The sequence below is a fragment of the Myotis nattereri genome, assembly GCF_964212035.1.
Source record: "Myotis nattereri genome assembly, chromosome: 7".
NCBI lineage: Eukaryota > Metazoa > Chordata > Mammalia > Chiroptera > Vespertilionidae > Myotis > Myotis nattereri.
The window spans coordinates 56,278,636-56,304,234 of record NC_138082.1 but is presented as its reverse complement, the minus strand read 5'-3'; the positions used below and the strand labels follow the sequence as shown (position 1 = coordinate 56,304,234).

At 42.3% G+C, this 25,599-nt stretch overlaps 1 protein-coding gene across 1 annotated transcript; it reads left to right on the top strand.

Moving 5' to 3' along the window:
* The first annotated feature begins 1,842 nt into the window (after positions 1-1,842).
* DAPL1 (death associated protein like 1) lies at positions 1,843-23,880 on the top strand. Its single transcript, XM_081095904.1, has 4 exons — positions 1,843-1,953; positions 13,398-13,485; positions 15,781-15,841; positions 23,598-23,880. The coding sequence occupies exons 1-4, from the start codon at positions 1,896-1,898 to the stop codon at positions 23,712-23,714; spliced, it is 324 nt and encodes a 107-aa protein (XP_080952030.1). The 5' UTR covers positions 1,843-1,895; the 3' UTR covers positions 23,715-23,880.
* Positions 23,881-25,599: the final 1,719 nt, after the last annotated feature.

Below are 25,599 nucleotides of genomic sequence, written 5' to 3'. Positions count from 1 at the left end.
CACAAGCAAGGTACAGAACATTTCTGTCAGCCCCCAAAAGTCCCCTCCTGCTGCTTTGTGGTCAAACCACTCTCCCCACCCCCGCCTTTGGCAGCCACTGATCCGGTTCTGTTCCTGTAGTTTTGACTTTTCAAGAGTGCCATATAAATGGAGTTATGCAGTAAGTAGTGCTTTAGTCTCACTTTCATTTAGTATAATGCTTTTGAGATGCACCATGTTGTTGCATGTCTCTGTTCATTTCTTTTTATTGCTGATTACTATTCTATTGTATGGATGTACCACAGTCTGTTTATTCATTCTATAGTTGTTTTGGGTTGTTTCTAACTCTTGGCAATTATGAACAGACCTGTTATAAACATACGTATATAGGTGTTTATGTTTGCATATGATTTCATTTCTCTGGGGAGAATTCTTAGGAATTAGATTGTTAGTCATATAGCAAGTATATGTTTAATTTGATAAGAAACTGACTTACAAAGTGGTTTTTACCAGTTTACATTCCCACCAACATGTTGTAGTTGCCTTTGTTGTTGTTGTTGAGCCATTCTAATACATTTCAGTGTGTATTTAATTTGCATTTTCCAATTGATTAATGATGCAGAGAATCTTTGTATGTGCTTACTTGTCAATATCTCTACTTTGTGGAGGTTTAAAAATATTTTGCTTATTTTTATTGATTTTTTAGAGAGGGAGTGGGGGGAGGGAGAGAGAAAGAGAGAGAGAGAGAGAGAGAGAGAGAGAGAGAGAGAGAGAGAGAGAGAAAGAGAGAGAGAGAGAAAGAGAGAGAGAGAGATTGGCACAGCACACTGGCCAGGGATCAAACCCACAATGTAGGCATGTGACCGGGAGTTGAACCAATGACCTTTCAGTGCATGGAATGATGCTCAACCAAATGAGCCACACCGGCCGGACACTATTTTGCTTATTTTTAAATTTGGTTGTTATTATCAGAAATGTGTTCTATAAATATTTTCTCCCAGTTTGCATCTGGTCTTCATTTTTTTTAACAATGTTTTTTGAAGAGCAGAATTTCTTAACTGTATTCAAGAACAAAGAGATATCTCTAAGTACCCGCCATTGGCTAAATGTTGAACAGCACAGGAGATACAATAATGCTTATGTTTATACTTTATCTTTTTAACAAAATCGGCACCTATTGGTTTCTAGCCTGCTTTTCCATGATCTCATTATGAATATTTTTCACATCATTAAATATTATTTTAAAGCATGACTTGTAAATGTGCACTCTCGTGGCTGTATTTTATTTAACTATCTCTCTCTATTTGGGGATGCTTATGTTGATTCCAGTGAAAATTAAAACAAGAAATATATGATTACCAGTCTTTTTTACATCATTGTTTACATCCCCAACCATTGTTTACATTTCCCATCATTTTCTTAGTATAAATGCTTACAATGGCAAAGCCCGGGACAAAAGCATAGTACTTTGTTTTATAATTGTGTCTTTAAAAAGATTACAGATGTCTTGAGGCAAAGATCTAGTCTTCCCCTCCTTGTCATGCCAGTATGTGACAAACAGCCTGTCACACTGCAGCTTCTCCATATATACTTGATGGATGAATAGTTGGAGAGAAAAAGTTTTCTATTGAACTTTGTCCTCTCGTCTTCCTTTTGTGAAAGAAAATAAGAGTCCCCTGGCCATCTACCCTGCCTGCTCAGATGGAGGAAATAAGAAGAATGTTTCCTTCTAGGAGAAAGCCTGCCAAGGAGATGCAGGTTCCCAGAGAGCGAGGTGACAAGCCCTGTTGCTGCTCAGCAACGCCCTGAAGGGGCCCCGCCCCCAGCCTGTATAAAGCCGGGTGCAGTGGGGCAGCCACAGTTGGCAGGCCTGTGGAGCACCGGCACCTGCACTGGCACTGGCACTGGCACACGCTATGGCAGATGAAGTGCAAGTCCTGCCCTCCCCACTGAAGGGGGGGCATCCGCCCGCAGGTAGGCTGCCCACTGCCCTCTGTCCTGCAGGTAGCAAGGGCCTGGGTGCTGCTGCCCTGCCATCTATGCCTTCCTCAGAGGCCCCACAGCGCAGAGGTTCTCAGCCTGCCATTGTTGCTCTGACTTCATGCAGCTGACTTCCTGCTGTGCCTTTGATCTTTCTACGCTTGTGTGTAAACCACCTGGGGATTTGTCAGGCCCCAGATCAATTAAAACCTGATTATATATGAGAGGACAAGGGATTGGGTGCTGGTGGGAAGAGATAGGTAGCAAGGTTGGCCCTTTCCTCCCTGGAAGATGATTTACTGCCATGGAAACCTCCCTAGAGGTTCCAGCTCTAAGACTCAGGCTCCCCGAGATACTGCAGGACATCTGACTCCAGAGCCCGGCAAACCAGCTTCCACAGCAAGGACAGCCACCTCCAGTCTCTCTCCCGCCTCAGGCATGTGGGCTGGGCGGTGGTGTCAGTGATGTATTTGCCTGTCAACAAGTTGAGGAGCACTTTCTAATAAGGACTCAAACACTGGAGGGGGCTGCCTGGAAATCGTAGCTATCAAGGTGCTTTGCAAAGCAGCCACAGTTCTCTCTCTCTCTCTCTCTCCCACCTCCTCCCCCTCTCTCCCTCCCTCCTCCCCTCCCTTCATTTTAAATGTATGCTACTTATATCAACCCTCTGGAATATGGAAATTAGTTTTATTGTACTTAACCGTATGTTCATCTAGATTGACTGAAGCATGTAGGCCTATTTTTAGCCAGTTTTATGTTCTTTCAACTGCCTGCCTCCTTTTATCCTTTCCCCATTTACAAGATTTACTTCTTGGTCTAACTTGGCACCTCTAGGCCAAGGTTGCTTCAGTCATCTTTGGTGCAGAGGAGGATGGCGGGTATAACCTCTGCCAAGCTGATACACCGACACAGAGGTTCGGTGGTTTTCTGGGGAGCAGCCTGGCTGAGAGAGTCAGACTTTTCACTCGTTTCCAGTTCTGGGCTCCATGCCCTGCTCTCCTGTGGCAGATGCCTGACACTATATTTCATTGGATTTAGGAGTGTTTAACACTGTCTATATTTAAAGTTAATGTTGCTGCCTAATGGTCAGGAACGATAAATGCTAATTATTAGAAGAGAAGTCATCTCACAGATAATGACAAAAAAAAAGACACCATTCTCTTCTCACCACTTCCACCCCAATCCTTCATAAAACAGTTAAGCTAAAGCCTGATTTACTAAGTTAGATTCATGCACAAAGGACGCAGAGATAAACCTAACCAAAGGAGCGTTCGAATGAAGCCACCAAGAACTTTCTGTCCTCACCACTAATGACTGCTAATTACTCTGTGTACATAGCACACCAGGAATCCATCAAGCATGTCACGATGCCTCTGGCATGACAATTAATTATTAAGAACTGTGACACTACAGATAAGAGGTTTGGGGTAATTAGGATGGAGATGAAGGCAGACTTTTGCCTCCCCACTGAGAGCCAGGGAACAAAGAAGCTTCTCCTTCATCTGGTCTCGCTACCTAGGTTAAGTCCAAACCGGTTTGCGATGGTGCACAATTTTATTTGGGGAACAACAGAAATTCCTCAGCCGGAATTCCATCAAATCTTCACCTGATTCTTAATAAGCAATTTACAGGTCCCGGAAAGTGGGAAGTGGGCATGTTATGACGGGAAGGATTTGACATGGCCTTCGGAATTGGACAGACGTGGGTTGAAACCCTGCTTTCAATCCACATCTCTGAGCATCCGTTTTCTCACCTCGAAAACAGGGAGTAATAACTAATGTGGATATTATAAGGTTGTTATGATGATGAAAGGCGATCACCTCTGCAAGGTACCCAGCACATTAATGTTAATCCCCATCAAATGCAGGCCTCGTAAAACGCACAGCCATCAGAAGACATTACCCTCCCCAATCGCAAGTCATCGGGTGTCTGAGGGCTGCTGCATTAGACACTACTGCAGTGGGCAGAACAGAGGAAAATGCATAGAAAATATACACGTGCCCGCCCCATCGCAGTTAAAAATGAAACCACTAGAAAGTCAGCCGGTGGTAACTCTTTCCCACCTGCATGTCGAGTGCTTAGCAGTTTCTCTTTCATGTATATTAATATAATATATTGCACCTCCATTAGCTTGGCTATAAATTTATGCTGTGACACAAGACTACATTAAACATGAGCTGGCCTGGGCCCTAGGAAGCTTAGCTTTGGATTTTCTGCTTTTTGATTTGCCTCACTCTCAGTTTTATAAGAACCTCATCACAATGAACAGCCAAAAATGTGTGCGTAGAAGGTGAGCGAGGAAGCCAAGTACATACGTAATGAATTAGAAAGGGCAGGAGTTCGTGAGTTTTCCTGTGTATTCCCTGCACTTTTTAATTCAGTTTAAGTCAAGTGAATCAGAGCCATCAGAGAGGACACCACGGAACCCCCAGAGAGAATCTGTTTTCTGGCTCATTAAAGAGAGGCCGGCCCGGCCGGTGTGGCTCAGTGGTTGAGTGTTTATCTATGAACCAGGAGGTCATGGTTCAATTCCCAGTCAGGGCATATGCCTGGGTTGTAGGCTCGATCTCCTGTGTCGGGTGTGTAGGAAGCAGCCGATCAATTATTCTCTCATCATTGATGTTTCTATTTCTTTCCCTATCCCTTCCTCTCTGAAATCAATAAAAATATATTTGAAAAGAGAGAGAGAGAACGAAGTTTGGGGATTAGATCCCCAAGTGTGGAACTAATGCAGAAAGTGGGGGGAAACTATAGGGCCAGCACCATTAACAACAACAAAAAAAAGGGCAGAGGCTTAATTCTCTCAACTTCAGTCAGCTCAGGTCAACTTACGGGGTTTGGTCTGTGAGGTTTGAGAGAGATGCTGGAAGACCCACTTTCTCAGGCATCACGGGGACAGGGTTTGATGATCGCAAGGACAAGAACAACCACATCCACCCCACACTGACTGTGCTCCTGGCACTGCACAGAACCTCCTAGACAGGGCAACACCCCTGCGGACGGACAACCATCATCCTGTTCCACAGAGGAGCAAACTGAAGTCAGCGAGGTTGTGGGACTTGTCCGGGGCTGCACACCTGGAGGGCAGTGAGCCTGAGGTTTGGGAATAAAGTGGAGCCCATGCCATTGCTCCCATTCTAAAGCCCTCTCTCCTTGCTCCCTGCCTTCTTCGGATGGGCGTCTTCTAGGTGTTGATTGGCAGCTTAAAATTTGCTGAAAAATCAAATAAATGTAAGTGCAAAGGAAGCATTTTGCAAGCATCTAACCTTTGAATTAAGATCTTCACATAAAAAGTCTAAGTCACTAGGCAGAGTTTTTACAAATCTTTGGAGTGGTCAGTTTTTTCACGTGCATTTTCTACCGGTTAGTGAAGGAAAAAAGCTTAATTTTTCTGGCAGGCTTTTCTTTCCTTATCTTGACTGCCTTTTACGAAAAACTGTGCAAAATGTCTGGGAGATCTTAACTGCAAAAGTATTATGTAGCATTCTAAACTCAAGGGTCTATTTCTGGCACTGTAAACTACAAAAGAAGCCACAAGAATATACCTCTTACTCAGGGGTGGGCAAACAAAGTTTCATTTTCCCCACATATATTTTGTTTTCTAATGAAACTATCCAAAAAGAGTGTCTCTCTCTTTTTTTAAAAACTTTTTATTGATTAAGGTATTACAAATGTGTCTTTATCCCCCATTGTCCCCTCACCCTCCCAGTCTTGCCCTCACCCTCAGTGCCTCTCTCTTTTACATGCTTTCTCTCTAGTTTGTTGTGCTTATTGAAAGCACCTAAAGTTTTACCCTATGTATTCATAGTCAAAGGCCTGTTAAAATGTTCAATCAGTTCACATTTCACTTCACCCCATTCCAGTTCCTGTTTCTATTAATGTTCAAAAGGCAATATAGTCCCAAACACAGAATTATGTAAATGTTTGAACTAATTTAGTTACAGTGAGACTTTGAAGAGGTCCCATGAGTCAGACCTATCTGCCATAAGCAAAATGGGCAAGACTTGACTGGGTTGTAGATGTTTATTTACAACTAGAGGCCTGGGGCAGAAAATCTGTGCACTGGGAGAGCAGGGGGGTCCCTCAGCCCAGCCTGCACCCTCTCGCAGTCCGGGAGCCCTCGGGGGATGTCCGACTGACCTGCTTCCCACAGTCAGACATCCTTAGTGTTGCTGCAGAGGCTTCTGCCTGAGCAGTGCTCCCCCTGCATTAAGCATCTGCCCCCTGGTGGTCAGTGTGCATCATAGTGACCGGTCGTTCCATAGTTCAGTCAATTTGCATATTAGCCTTTTATTAGGTAGGACTAGAGGCCTGGTGCACAAAAATTTGTGCACTGGAAGCGGGGGTCCCTCAGCCCAGCTTGCCCCCTATCACATACTGGGAGCCCTAGGGGATGTCCTACTACCTGCTCCCTGCTCCCCTTGGCCTCCCTTTGTGGGAGTTGACCAGGCTGATCAGGAGAAGGCACCAGCCCCATCACCCTGCTGCTGCAGCCACTGCCAGTCACCGCAGCCACCAAGGTGTTTTCATCAACACGGACTCCAGTCCCTTCACCATGAAAAAATGACAACTTTCTTTAGGCATTTTCAAGATGTGTCTTTCATAGGATATGACCTTTCTTTCTTTCTTTCTTTCTTTCTCTTTCTTTCTTTCTTTCTTTCTTTCTTTCTTTCTATTCTTTCTTTCTTTCTTTCTTTCTTTCTTTCTTTCTTTCTTTCTTTCTTTCTTTCTTTTTCTCCTCACTTGAAGATATGTTTCCATTGATTTTTAGAGAATGTGGAAGAGAACGGGAAAGACAGAGAGAAACATCAAAGTGAGAGGAACACTTTGATTGGTTGCCTCCTGCATGAGCCCTGACCTGGGCCTGGGCCAGGGAGGAGCCTGCAACCTAGGTACATGCCCTTAGTCAGAATTGAACCCAGAATCTGCATTGGGCAGGCCGAGGAATTATCCACTGAGCCAAACTGGCTAGGGCAGGATATGACATTTCTTAGCCCTCCAGCAGTGGACCTTCCTTTTTTTCTCCAGGAGTGTGGTAAAAAAAACCCGAGATCACCTATTTGGACTCTCATTACCCAAGTTACTAAGAATATTACCAGTGGCATACAGGGAGGTTAACCAATCAGCAGTCAGAAAAGGTTGTTTCACACCAATTGCCGGTTTGGCCCCTGCCCAGGCCTAACGCCTCTGGAAAGTCATTAGCCCTGGGCTGGGGCACCCCCAGCTCCCCCCCGCAGCCATCAACGATCGCTGGCTGGCTTCGCCCCGGTTCCCCGCCGCTGCCGCTATCAACAATCGCTGGCTGGCTCCTCCCCAGCCCAAGCCTAAAGCCTCTGGCTGAGGTGTTAGGCCTGGGCCGCCGCCCCCCCCCCCCCCATGCTCCCCGCCATTGCCGCCATCAACGATCACTGGCTGGCTCCTCCCTGACCCAGGCCTAAAGCCTCAGTCCATGGCTTGGGACTGACATATGCAAATTAGCCGCCATATTGGCTGGCGATTAATTTGCATATCTCACTGATTAGCCAATGGGAAGGGTAGCGAAGTTATGGTTAATTACCATGTTTCTCTATTATTAGATAGGATGGTTTGCTAGATCCCAGGAGACCAAGATAAGCATGCTCCCAGTGGCACTTTGAAAATGACCCTCCCACAAACTGGTTCCAGCTGGTCCAGTCACCTCAATGTAGAGAGAGCCTTAATCTGTGTATACCTCCATGTATCCACTATAGTATGGGAATATTATCTTCTGCTTTTTTCTGCTGTACATGGCTGACCAAGTGGGATTACCTACCAGAATAAGTTTAATACGAGAACTGTGCTCTGGACATTCAAGCTGTGGTTCACTTCTTGAAATCACTCATTTAAAACCCATAGCCCTACACCAGAGAGGATTGAAAGACTCCTGCATTGAAGTAGAAAACTTCTGGGGGATGTTTAATTTACCCTATAATGTCTCTATTTATTGTTCTTAAGAATGAAGGACTCCCATGTTTGCATTTTTTTTTTAATTTCTTTGGTATTTGTTTTTCTGTTAAGAGCCTTATATTCTTCTGGGAGGGAGGGAAGTGATAAGTTTTCTTTTGTAAATAGGTGGGAAGCGTTAGAATTATAGTAAGGACTTCATAATAAGGATGGATCATCTACTTAAACTTCTACCAAATTCACTTAAGTCCTCCTCAGATATTCAAGGCAGTAGACTTCTTTCCTTTAACACGCTGAGGGGCAAAGGACATACAAGGCATGCTACCTGACTCCGAATAACACAACCTGCAATGACTGCAAAGCCAGACTCTGCCTTTCTGGGATTTCCATTCTTTGGTCTCATTCTCTCCTCTGGAAAAACATAAAATAAATACAAATAATAATAACTACGCATCATTCTGTACCTACCATGTACCAGGTGCTTATGTCACTTCTAACCAGTATTCTTCCCTTTTGAAGGATGCAGAAACTGGGCCTCAGAGGGGTTTAGCATCTTGATCAAGGTCACAGGGTTCTGGAAGTGTAGAGCTCTTTGACCCCATATAACATTTCCTCACCAAGAAACCTTTCCTTATCCCACATGACAACCCCTCAGATCTTTGAAGATGCTCCTGAGCTCCGAGTCGTTGCTCCTTCAGAAGTGACCTCTCCCAGTGCCCTAGGGCCTCCTGTGACCTGCTCCCTGCTCCACTCTGGTCCACTCTCCTCTGGACAGTCTCTGGTTTGTCAGTGTCCTTTCAATTGAGTGGCACAAAACTCAGCATTTTCAAGTTCACATTTTTAATTGTTGTTTATTTAACAATAACAATTTGCATTAGACTGCATCTAACATTACAGAATTCTAGTGAGAAGGTGTTTTTTTTTTAAAAAAATATTTTATTGATTTTTCACAGAGAGGAAGGGAGAGGGATAGAGAGTTAGAAACATCAGTGACAGAGAAACATCGATCGGCTGCCTCCTGCACACCCCCAACCAGGGATGTGCCCACAACCAAGGTACATGCCCTTGACCAGAATCGAACCTGGGACCTCTCAGTCTGCAGACTGACGCTCTGTCCACTGAGCCAAAACATCTAGGGCTCTATTGAGAAGCTTTTATAATCAATTAAAAAAAACAAGTTGGTGATTCAAAATGACCAAATAGAGTTTATTCCATGAATGCAAGAATGGTTTCACATAAAATATTTATTCATATAATTAATATAATTAACAATAAGCAGAAAAATCATGTCTGTTTATGCTAAAAAGGCATTTGATAAAATTCAATATGTATTTGTAATTTTTAAGTGCAATGAAACAGTACTAGAAGGATATTTCCTTAACATGATGAGATAATATATTTATGAAAATATATGTACTCATGTATATAACCTTCTAAGTGCACATTATGCTTAATAGAAAAACACTGAAAGCAATTCTTTAAAAATTAAGGTGGCGAAGATGTCCACTGTCACCACTATTAAACATTATTTTGGAGGAACTAATATAATTCTTTTTATGTTAATCATTTTTAAACCTGGAAAACCTAAGAATCAATTTAAAACTATTATAAACAATAAGAGAATTTAATGAGATTTAGATATAAAAAATCAATAAGAGTAATATAAGAACAACAGTCTGTTAGAGTTATAACAGAAGACTAAACCTCATTTATAATAGCAACAGCAACAGCAAAGATAAAATGCTTAGGGAGTAAATCTAATAATAAATGTGTGAGATTATGTGAACAAGTTGCTGAGGGACTCAAAGGAAGATGTAAACAATAAAAAAGCATACCATATTTTTAACAGAGAGCTACCAGGAATATAAAGATACAAAGTTTTCCTTTTTAAAAATCTATAAATTTAAAGCAAGATCTTTAAATATAATACCAACAGGATTTTTAATAGGAAATTAATAAACTGGTTCTAAAGTTCATATGGAAACATAAATAAGAATAGCTAGTAATATTTTACAAAGCAAGTTTAACACAGGAGGACTGACTGTCAGATATTAAAATATAATACAATAATTTAAATAGAGTTATAATGGCATATGAATGGACAGAGAGATTAATGGAACAGAATAGAAGTCCAGAAATAGCCACTGTAATATGTGTGTATGCATGTATACACATGTATATATGTGTATACACATGTATGCATACATGCACGTGTGTGTATATGTATACACATGTAATGTACACACATTTGCATATATGTATACACATGTAATATATACACACATATACATGAGTACTTAGTATATGATAAAGATGGCATTTCAAATTAATAGATAAAAGATGGATTTTTTAATATTATTAGGATAATCTAAAAAAATCTATTATGCCTCCACATGACTTACACAAAATACATTCTAGAAGGGTCAAGTATTTAAATATACCACCAAAGACTGATTATGCAAAATGAAACCATAAAAGTTCTAGAAGAAAATACGGAATAATATTAATAAAATATCACAGTGGGGAATTCCTTAATGATACAAAACCCATAAGAGGTTGACAAAAACAGAAAATTGCTGACTGCAAAAACATCAACAAAAAGACAGTAACTGGAAAAATATTTTATATTTGTGATACATCTCATAGATAAACAGCTCCTATCCTAAATAATAAAAGCGTAATATGTCTGGTTGTCTGGTCGTCCGTTCAAACAATCTAAGCATAATATGCTAATGATATGCTAAGGCCACTCAACCGCTCACTATGACATGCACTGACTAGCAGGGGGCAGATGCTCCAACAGGTAGGTTAGCTTGCTGCTGGGCTCTGGCTGATCAGGACTGAGCGAGAGGGGCCAGACAGTCTCTGGAGCCCTCCCGTGGTCCCTCCCTAGCTGTCCAACCTCCCGTGTTCCTCCCCAGCCCCAATTTTGCACCAGTGGGGTCCCTCAGCCTGGCCTGCGCCCTCTGGCAATCCAGGACCCCTCGGGGGATGTTGGAGAGAGCTGGTTTCAGCCCGATCCCACAGCCAGGCCAAGGGACCCCACTAGTGCACAAATTTGTGCACCAGGCCTCTAGTGAATCAATAAAAGCATTAGAAAAAAGAATTTTAACAGTTCATAAAAAGAAAATATAAATGGCTTTTAATCACAGAAACAAACTCAACCTTTAATAAAATATAAGAAATGCAAATAAAACAATGAGATACCATTTTTAAAAAAACTTATTGATTGACAAAATCAAACGTTTTCTAGCTCACATGGTTGCAAGGGACTTGGGGAGATAATTGCTAACATTGTGACTGGTGAGATTGTAAACTGGTGCAAGTGAAGGGCAATTTGGCAAGATTTAACCAAATTCCAAATGTAAATTCTTGAGAACTAACAAGATCACTTGTAGGAATTTATCCCATGGATATACTTGCACTTGTGCAAAATTCTGTATATATGAAAGGATATTCATTGCAGCATTGTTTGTAATAGCAATGGATTAGAAACATCTGAAATGTCTTAACATTTGGGAATTGGCTAAGTAAACACAGAATGTTCATATAATGAAATGTTAAAGATGCTAAAAAGAAAGGTACATTTCTATATGTGTATTGAAATAGAACTTATCCCAAAACATGTAATTGAAGAAATATATAAATGGATAAGGTACAAACCAATGTGTATCTTATGCTACCATCTATACTAATAAAAGCCTAGGTGGCCCTCGTGCCCTCACGTCATCACAAGATGGCAGCCATGAGATGGCCACCCTCATGTCATCACAAGATGGCTGCCACAGGATGGCCACCCCCACATTGTCATAAGATGGCCGGCAGGGAAGGGCAGTTGGGGGCCATCAGGCCAGCAGGGGAGGGCAGTTGGGGCCATCGGGCCAGCAGGGAAGCAGTTAGGGAGTGATCAGGCTGGCAGGCAGAAGCAGTTAGGGGCAATCAGGCAGGCAGGTGGGCAAGTGGTTAAGAGCCAGCAGTCCTAGATTATGAGTTGGACATCCCCCAAGGGGTCCCAGATTGGAGAGGGTGCAGGCTGGGTTGAGGGACAGCCCCCCCCCCCGCCCCCAGTGCACGAATTTTGTGCACTGGGCCTCTAGTTTAAAAAATAATAGCATGTAAGTAGACATATAGAATACTTATGGATGAATACATGAAACTTATAACATAGCAGCATCTAGGGAGATGAACCAGGGGGCTGGAAAATAATGGTAGGAGGGAGACTGCAGACCTTTTCATGCTTTTTGAATTGTGTGCTTTATGTGTGTATTAGAATCAAAGCGATAAATTAAGTAATCATTTTAAAAGAGCAACGGACTAAGTCAGTTCACAAAGGCATGGAGAAACAATTTTCCTTATTTTTCACTTTATTGGAGCTAGTTTTAGAAAACTGTCCATTTGACATTCCCATAAAAAGAATTAATAGGTGCAAACGAATCAATGTCCATTTAGCTTTTTCTCATTTGAGCTTGTCAGATTTCAGATGTGCAAATTTCCTGGGAACAGGAAAAAGTATTTGCTTTGACTTGCATTCTGAAATGGGTCATTCCTTTAAAAAGTTGATTTCATCTGACATTGCTAAACACTTGAACTGCTGTTAGGTCATCTGTAGCCTGATTAACACTAATTGATCTATTGAATGGCAGGATTACTAATGCATTTTAGTTGCTCACTACAATATCTGAGCTTGGCCAACATCCCAGGTTCAGGGTCTGAGATGAAAGGTGGGTATATGGTGGGATCAGAAGCATCTCTGTTGAATTAAATGCCTGTTATCGTCACCGCCCTCACTTTTGGCTCATTCTCAGAATCTGACTTTTGAAAGCTTTGGTTGAAAAAACAAAATGCAAGCCTTGCACAAACTTTAATCTTGTGGGAGAATAGGAGGGTCACATTGTAATTGTCAGTTGCTATCATGAAGAGTGTAATTGGTTTGATAACAAGAAAAAATGTTTTTCAGTGAAATGCCTAAGGGAGTATGTTGTTATTCATCTCCCCAAATGGAAGATGTACCTGCTGCCTTTGAAAGCTCAGTTCCCCTCCCTGAACATAAACAAGCAGACCTCAGCACTTCTTCTTCTCCCCACCTTGTTTGCACGAAACATCTTTTTTCTTATCTTTATGCAGTTTCAGGGTAACTTTTTTATTGCGTTGTTTTAGGTGAAAGTTTAGATCTTTAAAAAATAAGTTCTAACCTGGCTGGTATGGCTCAGTGATTGAGCATCAACCTATGAACCAGGAGATCACGGTTTGATTCAAGTCAGGACACATACCAGGGTTTAGTGCTCAATCCCCAGTAGGGGGTGTGCAGGAGACAGCCAATCAATGGTTCTCTTTCATCATTGATGTTTCTATCTCTCCCTCTCTCTTCCTCTGAAATCAATAAAAATATTTTTTAAATAAACTAAAAAATAAGTTCTAAATTTTTTTCAAATCTAAATGCATACCTTGAATAACAAAGCATGCCTTCTCTTGCTGTTCTAACCCTCACTCCCATATTGATGCTTATTTATTTGTAGTAAAAGCTGGAGGGAAGCGAATTTCAAAAAAACAAGAAATTGGCGTCTTGGAGAGACACACCAAAAAAACAGGATCTGAGAAAACAAGGTAGGGAACTGCTTGATTTCCTTTCCTGTGTCACCTCGAGGAGTTTTCAGTGACTTCTTCCAGAAGTCAGAGGCCTCCCAGTCCCCCTAGGCTTTTGCAAAGCAGGGTTACAGACAGCCGCCAAGGTGGGGCATGGTGGGGGTCAGGATCCGTGGTGATGTAGACTGGAGGTGAAAGGTGGCTACCTTCTGGAGAACTCTTTCTGGGCCCCCATCACTAACCCCACCCATTCATTCTGCTAGCTAAGTCCAGCCCAGCTGTCTTGTACTTAAATGACAGGATCCTAAATGCATTCAACCCTGACACACATGCCTTTATCCGATTTTCACATTAGCCTTTAAAATAGTGTCCCTAGGCTGCCCTATTTTCATAGCATGCTTTCTGCTGAAGCAAATCTCCTGAATTAAAAATAAATGCCTTTTAGTTGTTGTTTTGAATTCATCACTCAATTATTTAGGAACTATTAATGGCTACTATATTTGGCATAGCAGGAGGGCCTATAGATACTGAGGCTGGTTTCTCCCTGCCCCTCCCACCGTAACCTTGACACACTGCACTGTTCCCAGAGCTAAGCAGAAAGCTGTGGCTGGAGCAGGCACACAAATGGCCCAGTCACTCTATGCCTTAGTTAAGGAAAACATGTGGAACTGGCTTCTCCAAGAAGTGTAATGATGGTGCATCAGGGACTATTTCAAGGTGGTTTCCATAGATGAGTCGGTGAGTATTTGAAAGGAGTTGATTAGATGCTCAGGGTACCTCCTTAAGAGTTAAAATGGCAACAGTCTCAGAAGGAGAATACGGAGGGAAACCGACTATGGACTTTCTCTGCCTCTTTCATATAACACATTTTTTGATCACTTTTAAAGTTTCCTTTCTGATTTCTGTGGAGGAGGTGGTTTGGGGATCTTTTCTACATTAAAATAAAATACTCACTAGCCCCTTTAGCAGTGTTTGCTTCTCCCGATACCAGAAAATAACCATCACATAAGGAAAGCGACGCTGTGAGTCCTCTCTAGTGACCCAGCTTGGAGGCCAGCTCCTAGAATAGAGAGAGTACTCTGTGCATGTTAACACATGGTTGTTGAATTGCAAGATGACTGATTTGGAAAATGTGCTCTGTTACTAAAACCTGACTTAAACATAAGCCCTGTTTATATAACACACCTGGGCCAGGGGCTCAGCAACTAGAGTCATAGCTTGGAAATGACCTTCTATTTGGCAGCCAGTGGGCAAGTCCTATTTCTCTGCACCTCAGAACAAGGGGACTTACTGTTAATTCCAGCTGAACAGTGAAGGAAGAGGAGTTGGCTAGAGAGTAATAAAGTGGTGATTGGACCCCTCTTTTAAAAATGCAGGGTGTTTTTTTTTTTATAATAGTCATTAAAAGATGGGAATTGGACTACTACAGAACTTAAACAGCAAGAAATCAACCTCTCTCCCTATTTGTCAGAGCTAGATATGAGTAGGTAGGACCTAAAGCTTATAGAACTTGGGTGCCATTTTTAAAAGATAATAAAGGAAGTTACCAACGTGAAATGGCCAGGGCCCTCCCTGTGCAGGGAGCGGCGGTGCAGCCGCAGTTTCACCAGCGCCACCATCCCTTCGCCCCTGCCCTCACCTCTGCTCCAGGAGCGTGTGCACGGGATGGGAGTGCCTCGTCTTCATGGACAAACAGTCCCCTTACATCTTCTTGGAGAATAGCTTTTGAAAAAGTAGACCCTGGAAAATAACTTTCTAGGCATCATCAATCTATGTCTGTTTCCTAATAACGTGCACCAACCAACACAAACCATCCAGAAAAAGAAACGATGTCAAGCGCAGAGTTTCCATCAAGAAATTGTACTGCAGGCTCGTCCCTGATTGAAACCCTCCTACAAAATAACTTGACCTCGGAGGAAGCCAGACACAACAGAGCGTATGCCTTATCATTCATGTTATGAAGTTCACAAGCCGTCAAGACGAATCCATGGGGCTGTGAGTCAGGGTAGTGGTTATCCTTAGGGGCAGCTGGTGAGACTAGTGTGTTAAGTATCTGAATATGGGCTAAGCCGTGCACTGATCACAGGTGCACGTTTCTGCGTATGTCATATACTCCAGTGAAAAGTTCAAAAGCGAAAGGAATAATAAGTTGGCCTATAAGGCTTGTCACGTGGGAGGCAGGACTGTTTGTCTTTCAGACGTAGCCAAGCAGAGTGACACTTAAACGCCAAGTAAACCCACTTGTATATAAAGCATTGAGCCTCTTCAGTGGGAAAGTTTTCAGGTCCTCTATGAAGTTTCTTTTCATCTTTTCAGTGCTATTGTGAATGTTGCCAAAATACAGACGATGGATGCCCTGAATGACACACTGGAGAAGGTGAGCGGTGGGTGAGATGCATCATGGGATACTCCCAGACATTACTCCCCTAACCATCAGGCTGCGTGGGTAAATGAGCCCATGACCACTGAGTGTTTTCCAGCTCGGAGGATCAATGTCCTTTTGAAAGAATCTGCTCTCGGTCCCAAGAACACAGAGAGGTCTTGGTGAGAAAAATTGTTTCTCCCAAATTCCTAGTGTCCATTCAATAAATCATCTCAAAGATAAGATAGAAAAGAAAGCACGAATCATGACACCAAATTGGCAGGACTTTACTTTGCCATCCCAAATATTTCTCAGACACATTGGCATGGTTTTATGAAAAGGCAGCCTGTGTATTGGGAATCCTACAGTTTTGCCCTTGCTCCCGACCACTGCATTCCGGTAAGGCAGCATTTGACTGGAGGCGAGTGCGGGTGGTGGAGGGTTGCACAGTTTCGGGCCGGAGGAAGGCTGGGCGCTGGCTGGCTTTGTCCAGAAAAGTCTGTTCAAATAGGAGGTTGACCACTGCTGTTGTTATTTCTATATCATGAATTTCTTCTAAGTAGCTCAACAAACTAAGAAAACTTACCAGAAAGATGGTGGTTTGGTTTTATATTCAAGAGTTTTCAACTACGTAGGTGAGCTGAGTGAGAGTCTTTCTTATTTCTGGAGGACAGATGTGTTGCATGTAAGGCAAGAAAGAGCCACTCTTTCAGCTGCCCCCACGTTTGTTAAAGGGACAGGACTGGCCATCCTTTATAGAAGGAAGACTTGTCATTACTGCCAACATTAGGGACTTGAAAAAGATGAGCGCGGAAACTGTGCTAGGCCTCTGACTCCCCATCTGGCACTAGCTCTTCCACTTACCAGCTGTATGACCTTGAGCAGGTTACTTATCCTGTGCCTCAGATTTCTTGTTTGTAAAATGGAGATAAGAAAGAAAACACACTTCACAGTTTCATTGTGTGGAATAAATGAATTCACACAGGTTAGCTCTTAGAGCGGTGCCTGGCACAGCCACCTGTTTGTACTCTGCTCCGGGGAGTAGCATGGTTTCATGGCAGAGATAACAAGGTACATCTGAAGTCCCTGGGATGTTATGAGGCAGAGAATACAAGACAAGATCTCGATTATACAGTACACGATAGCTACAGAGCCTTCTCATGTGGGGGGCTTGGTTCTCCCTTAAAATAGATTTGAGGTGAGGTCGTAAGTGCCTCTTTGCCTTGCTGGCTTTACAGGAAGGGCAGGGGTGGAGGATGCCCTGCCAGGGCAACACCAGCTTCCCGCTCCTGCGTCTCACCTTCCCTTGCCCCTGCCCACTAAACGCCTCTTCCTCGGGGGCAAGAGGATGCCACAGTTGTTGGTGAAACCAGGTGGCATGTTCCTCGAGAATATATGTTGACCCAAAATGAAATGTTTAAGGACAGTGGTCAGTAAAGGTTTACGCTGTGTGTAAGTATGATGCAAGGGTCCATATTGTTTTTTTATAGACCTATATGCATATGTTTGTGACATAGAAGGGTTCTTCCACTTTCAGTTAAAATACCAATTCTCTATTCCAAAGATAAAAAGGAGAGTCAAGTAACAACAACAGTGATAATTGTGTTTGGAAAAATAAGACAATAGTGAGATGGTGTACTGTTAGAAATATGTTTAACAGCAACTATCCATGTAAAAAGAAAAACTTGAACACGTAGCTCAGTGTTTACTGGGGTGGGAATGTGGTCAACACTGTATAGATTACTGGCTAAAACAGGCTCTGGCATCAGACATCAGATGTCTGGGTCTTACGCCAGCTCTGTCACTCACTAGCTGTGTGTCCTTGGGCAAGTTTCTTCACTTTCTGTGCCTCTGTTTCCTCATCTGTAAATGGGAATGTGATTAATAGTATCCACGTCAAAGTGATATTGTGAGAATACAGGGACGTTATATAACCATGCAAAGTACTGAGCACAGGGCCAGACATACCCAGCCCTGAGTATTAGCTTCTAGTCCCAGGCAGATATCCTACAGGGCACCATTTGGATTCCTGGGCAAAGGATAAGAGGCCAGAAAATCAAGTCCCAAGATTGCCATAGTGACTGTCTTGAATATGGGAGTTAGTGGGATCTATATATTTCCTTACAGCTAAGAAAAATCCTCCCTGAATCCATAATTCAACATGACGTGTAATAGGATTTCATAATAAAGGTCAACTGGGGTAAAAAGACCAATGCCTTTTAAGAGATAGATCTGCTGCAATCATTGGTTGTCAGGAGCTTCGGTGAGAGGAGGGGTTCACCACAAAGAGATAGGAGGGAGTTTTTTTGAGGTGGGGGAATGATGGTTCTATATTTTGAGTGTGATGATAGTCACAGACTGTATGTACTTATAAAACTGTGCACTGAAAGGAGTATATTTTACTATAGAAAAATTCTACCTTGATTTTTTTTTTTTTGTTAGTCCTCACATGAGGATATTTTTCCATTGATTTTTAGAGAGAGTTGAAGGAGAGAGGGAATGAGGGGGGAGAGAGAAAGAGAGAGAGCAACATTGATGTGAAAGAGGCACATTGATTGGTTGCATCCCACACATGCCCTGTCCAGGGCTGGGGATCGAACATGAAACCCAGATAAGTGTCCTTGACCGGAAATCAAACCCATAACCCTTCAGTGCATGGGCCAACATTTTAACTACTGAGTTAAATCGGCCAGGGCTATACCTTAATTTTTTAAAAATAAATATGTATAAACTATATGCCTTATACCAAAAAATTAAAGAACATAAAAACATAGAGATAAAGATATTGGCATCTGCTGATAAATTTTCACCTGTATTACAATGATCCCTTCTGCAAAATATATTGTCACAAAGTCCTAACAATATGCAATTGGTCAGAAGAAATACCTGCATTTATTTACATTCATTCATGCCCTCTGCTACAATTCTGTCTAGTTCCAAGAACCCATGTTAATTCTCAGATCAGTTTAAGAACTTAGAGTCTAAGGCCGAAAAAGTACAGCCTGACTCATAGGATCTCAACAACTATTCAATCATGGCAGGATATTTCTTTCCATATGCTATTTATCTCAGGATGCCTACTTCAAAACCAACTGAGGGTTTAAGATTTGGAAGATTGAAAAACTGTACAAATCTAAGTGGAATTTCACCTCCCACTATCTTCCCCACTCCTCCCTTCACACAGACTTCTGTCCCCACTACCTCTCCCCTTCCCTCCCCACCTCTCCAGCCCTGGATAATAACCGAATTCCTGTTGCCCAGTGACAGACCACATAACATGGTATTCCTGGCAGAAGAAGGAGTTATATAAGCTTGAAAACTCTAGGCTAAAAAGCAGAGAGACCTGGTCTTAGACCAAATTCCACCTACTCCTTAGAGATTGTTTAACCTTTTAGAAGTCCCATAGCTGCTCTGAGATTTATGTTTGCTCATTTACTTAATTTTTTTTAAAGGCAGGGATTGAGAGATAATGGTACTGCCAAGTATATTCCTTCTCTGGATGGTTATGGAAGTTAAACTTGGCATTAGTTGTGAAGCTTCTCAGCATGAAAGTATCCAGTTAAAACATCAGAACAGGGTTGCGTTATGGTGTGGAGGGGTTGGAATGTTGAAGCCCAGTTAAAGTTGGGGCCACTTTTCAAGTTGCCAGATGCATCATCCACACCAAAGTGAGTGAGATGGATGTGCAATGGGGTCCTGGGGGAGAGGAGACGATCAAAGGCATCTGCAGACCTAGAAAGGCTTCCCAGTTCCGTGGGTGAACATCGCCGTAGGAGTAGCCTTGAATTTCATTGACTCAAACCGAATGTTTTGTTTTAAGCACTTTACTTAACGGGGTGTGGAAATCTAAGTGCCGCGTTGGAAGTTAACAACCGGGAAAGATGAATGGAAGAGCGGCCAGTCTGCAATACTACCCACCTTCAGGCTCTAAAACAAAACCTGCCTCTGATTTCCCTGCATCTGGAATTTCTTCCACAGCTCCCATCCTACAGGCTCCTAACAGACTTCTTTTGCTTTTTCTCTGAAACCAAAAATGTAGGTTCTGAGGTCACAGCTACCCAAGATGAAGGTAAATTCTCAATGTGGGTGTTTCTACTGATCTGCTTTTTAAGTTCAGTGTGTTGGCCCTTATGTGATGGAGCCACAGCAGGACAGAGGCCTCACACCTATGCCAGCCTTGAATTCTCTCTCTTGTGGGGTTACCCTAGATTCTCTTACCCTCATGAATCAGACAGGAAACACCTTTCATTCCACAAACCCGGTCAGTTTACAGAGATGAGTGATGAAGAATCCCAAGCTTTCCTACGTGAAGATGCCAGACTGAAGTCACAGTGAGCTGTAGGCTGCACTCTGTGAAGCTATCCCTACTTATTTCTAGTTCAGACTTGAAAATAAAATCTTTCTACCTCCACTGATATAGAACCTAAACCTCAGAATTAGGACATCGCAGGGTTGACTGTTTTATTTACAGTTCCCATTCTAGTGGAAGACTCTTTGTAGATGCTGAACCCACAATCCCCCCAAGTCCTTCTGCATTAGGATGTGCCTGATGGAGCGGTGGGTATCAGGACAGCGAACTTGACTCTCTGTTGTATTTACAGGGCGTGGCAAAAGTAGATTTACAGTTGTTCGAATAGGAAAAATAATACAATAATTAATAAATAACAATACAAGAATAAACTGTTTCATGTACTCACAACTGTGAACCTACTTTTGCCCCACCCTGTCTAAGAGGTGCTAGAAAAGCCTGTACTGCCCCCCCCCCAAAACCTGTACATTTGTAATTTAATAATTATGGGCAGTTTCACTAAGACTATTATTTTTGCTTGAATTAATTTCCACTTCCTTCTCAATCTTTTTTTTTTCTCCTAAACTTTCCCAAACCAGGTATAGATGGCCAGTGAGCCCCAGAGGCAATCTCTCCCTCATTCTGACATGGGGAAGTCCCCTCCTGAGACCAGTTTAGCAGAGCTTTTAAAAATATATTTCACTGATTCTCTACAGAGAGGGAGAGAGATAGTCAGAAACATCGATGAGAGAGAAACATCGATCAGCTGCCTCCTGCACATCTCCCACTGGGGATGTGCCCGCAACCCAGGCACATGCCCTTGACTGGAATCGAACCTGGGACCCTTCAGTCCACAGGCCGACGCTCTATCCACTGAGCCAAACCGGTTTCGGCAAGTTTAGCAGAGCTTTTAGAACCTCAGTTAAACACCTTGGTTAAAATGTGACCCCTAACCCTATGCATTACTGATAAGAATGGAAAATGGTGCCAACCCCATCCACTATGGACAATGGTTGTTGATAACAGCTAGGGAAGGAAGGAATGAGGATTTATTGCTCAAGGAGTACACAGCTTCAGTTTGGTATAATGAAAATTTCTGGAGATGGATGTAGTGACGGTTGCCTAACAATGTACTAGTAAATGTATTTAGTGCTACCAGCCGTGGGCAAACTACGGCCCGCGGGCCAGATCCGGCCCATTTGGCTGTTCTATCCGGCCCGCGGAGCCAAAAGAGCGGAGGGTCCTCTTGCTCTCCCCCCCGCTTCTTCACCAGCAGCAGTGTTAACATGGCAACGTTGGGAAACACGGCCGCAGCTCCTTCTTCTGAGTCCAGTTTAAGAACCCATTGTGGCCCTCAAGTCAAAAAGTTTGCCCACCCCTGTGTAACTAAACTATACACTTAAAAATGGTCAGAATTTTATGTTAGGTGTATTTTACATAGAAAGATGTAAGCCCTAAATTGTGGAAATAACCCTGGAGCTGAATTAGTGCCACATTAAGCAATAAGTGTGTTCCAGCAAACTCTCCCCTTTCCCACCTCCACCCGTCATCACTCTCGCACCTTAAAAACAACAATCAACATTGTGGCTTCCTCTCCTCAGTCTCAACTTGTCATCGTGGGCCATCTCACCTTGGCTAATTGCCCAGGTTTCTGTCATATCATAATTACTTGTTCATTTCCTTTCTCACCCCCCACCCCCCACCCCTTTACCGTACATTTACATTTGACTTGAAGTAACTTGCCAGGTTGTTCTTCCTACCTGTAATCTCTTGAATGTGATTTAGCGCTAACCTGAAATAATCCATCTGTTTTAGTTGACGCTAAAGACACACAGTCTGGAAGAGAATAACTGACGTCAGTGACCGCTTAAGTTTCCTTCTGGTTCTAATGTTTAAAGAAAAACAAAACAAAGCACTCTGCCTTTACCACCCTATAAAGTGCATGTCATGTGGCTTGATAACTGGTCTGACCAAAATAAACACTTCAGTGCTTTTTTAAAAAAGATTTTTCTTCCTTTCTGCTAGAATGCCAGCATAAACCATCCTTGGATTTAATTATTGTAAAAGAAAATTATTAGAAAAATACTGGTAGGCAAAATAAAGAAAAAGACGAGGAATTGCCCATAATTCTATCCCTGAGATAACCATTGTTAACACTTCAGGTTATATTCCTCCAGTGTGTTTAATTTTTTAAGACCAAGAATAAAGGACTTTCTAGTGTCAAGTTTCACATGAAAGGGAATGCTGTGTGCCTAGAGCTCAGGGACATTTGAGAAGAGATACAGGCACCTATGTTTTCCTGGCTTAGGAGAGTCCAAACAAACCATAAACAATGTGATGCTTGGGGTCATGAACAGTTTATCTCCCCTTTCAGTTAATTTGAGTGTCAAGGCAGGGGCATCACCGTTCAATGGTGATTAAGCTAAATTCCTAGTGAGCTGAGGCATCCCCTTTTTTGCTTGCTAGGGAAGGTATCCTTAGGTGCCTTTATGTTTGTATCAATGGCTTGAAAACAAAGAACCAGAGTTGACCCAAGAGGTCACTGGGTTCGAATTCCCCTCCTAGGAAAATTATGTCTGAAGTCCTTGCAGCATTGTGCATCCTTTTGACTTTAAGCCATCCTTAATGTAAATTTCATAAAGTCTTTCGGTTCCATATGAAATTTATCTTATTGTCAAATAGTCTCAGTCTGTGTTAACTTAAATCTACTTAAGCCTGTTTCCTCATACATGTCTTCTGTGGAGGTGACTAATGAGAACTCTTGGTACCTGAAGCTAGTAAGTCATTCCTCAGCTTTCTTTTCTTTCTCAGGCTGTTTCGATTGAACCATATGAACAGCCAATATTACATCATATGAACAGCCAATATTGAACAGACAATATTACACCATTATTTTTTACCTATTAAAATAGAAGTTTTATTTTTTTTATTTTTTAATATATTTTTATTGATTAAGATATTACATATGTGTTAAAATAGAAGTTTTACATGTTTCATTCTAATAAATAATCCTAACTCTAACTTCTTACAGAGGTTCTCTATTTCTGATCTTTTGACAGCTGAGGGGTTCTTTTCCTTCAGGACTTTCTCAAATGTTCCCGTAGCCTTCTTAGAATATAGTGATTCATATATGCATACTGGTGCCAAAATAATTGCTAATATTAGAAGACTGATGCAGAAATAATGAACCATTTATATTTGTAAAAATGTCACTTCAAAACACAGACATGTGTATTATGTATATTATTTTAATATACTATCTGTTATAGTTTTACAAATTAGAGATAAACAAATGAGGGAAACCCCAAGTGAACACACTATGGACCCAGAGCTGGAAGTGGTATGGAAAAAAAGCAATACTATCAAAGAAGTAAACAAAATTGTGAAATTTCCATGACCAACTGTATTGCTTTCTACTACTTTAATACTTCATGGTCAAAAAGATCCAATATGCTTATTTTTTTCTTTCCTTCTCACATTTAGCTCAGCCATAAATTTCCAACAATAGTGCACACGGCACATCAAAAACCCAGACCTGCTCTGGAGAAGGTCACTCCAATGAGAAGAATCTACATTATTCAACAGCCTCGAAAATGTTAAGCTGGGACGTAAAATACAGCCATCTGTCCAACTGCCTCCAACATTTGACAGCTTAGCACAAGGACCAAAACTTCCCTTAGGCTTGGTGCACTTGCTTGGTAAATAAAACAGCCTTTGTATCTTCTCTTTGGATATTAGATAATAAAGCATCCAAAATTGTGAATGCAATGCATTCTTGGGCCTCATTTTGGTCCAGGACAAGATCGCATTGATACTTACAGAAGAATTCTGATGAGTAAGTGGAGAATCCAGAAGACTTGACTCTTCCACTCTACCTCCTTGGACAAGCTCTCCTCTCCTTGATGCTGACTCTGAGCAGTTCCACCCACAATGAGTTCCCTAAGGCAAAGGCTGAAGAAGTGTACACTGAGCTTCGCGAAGACCAATATTCTGTGCAAACATCAGGAGTTATTCTTCTCCGTGTGTTTGTCTCAAGATGCTCAAGTTTTCACTTGAGGTGAAATATCTTTCTATTTCACACATAGATAATGGGTTAGTGGGGGTGGGGGGAATGAAAAAATTAGTTTATTACAAACATATTCTCTTCTGCGAAGCAATCAAGGGTGGGAAGTTGAACTATAGTTTCAATAGGAGATTTGCTCAGGGTCTCCCAGAAGGTTCATGCTCTAAAAAGAAATGGATTATGATGCTGCAGGGTATTGTGGTTGGGGTATAGAAGATTTTAATTGGAGGCGGGGGTAAGAGGGAAAGTATTGCCACAGCAAAACCCGCTGTAACTCTCCTAACTTCCACAACACACACACACACACACACACACACACACACACACACACACAGAACTCCATATATTTACATCAAATAGCCAAGGGCATCCTCAAGGGTTTCTACAAAGATTAGCTGCCACTCACAACCCCACCATTCTAAACCTCTAATTAACACTGCTGTTCATGATTCAGCACTTCTCGCCACCCAAGGACAGGGTCAGCACTCCAGTCCATTATTTTACAGGTTGGCAACCCTTGGAGTATGACCTGGTGCCAAGCCTGTTTCTGATTCCTGGAAATCCACAGCACCTGGCTAAGGCCCAGTGGTCATAATGATGCACCCCTCCTCCTCCCCTGTGTTGTTTGGATCTTTTTCAGGAGTAAGAGAGTTGTTTGAGACAATATCAAGCCTCAGTCAGTGCCAGCATGAATCAATAAGACAGTCCTAACCACCTCCCACTTTTGCTTATCTCAGTTCCCAGTCTTCTGGGACTGTGGTCAGGAATATTCCAGAATGGTAAGTGTTGCAAGGCAAATACCAGTAAATGCAAAGAAGTTCAAAGTCAGCCACCACTTCCCCACAGTAGCAAAGTATGAGCCTGATGGTGGATGCTAGCTGGACCACTGAACTGAGATTAGGAGACTGGGGTTCAGCTTCTGCCCCTTCCTAGGTTGTCAACCTTAAGCAAGCCACTCAACCTTTCTCATCCCTGTCAAACAAGCATAACAACATCTGACCTCCAGTTTAACCTTCCAGTGGCATACTGAGAAGACAAGAGGAAGACTACTCTTTAAATGGCTTACTGGGATTTGAAATAAGCCATTTAAAGAGTAGTGAGAGCAAGGTGGTACCAGGATGGCTGCTCTACAAGCTGACAGAACTATAGTAGTAGAACTATAAGAGATAGTATAAGCCAAGCCTAGAATAGGAAATTCAAGGGAAAGCTAAAGATTTGGCTAGGCAGAAGCAGGAAGGAAACTGGGGAGGAAGATAAGGGGAATGGAAAGCAAAGGTGGCAGCACTGCTTCATTCCACTTTCCTAAGGGTAAGATTAGGCCAACCACCCAAAGGAAGTAAAAAGAAAAGAAAGCACCATTCCCTCTGTCAGAGATGGAAGATGTATTGTAGGGGAAGAGAGGCTGCTTGAAGAGAGCCTGTG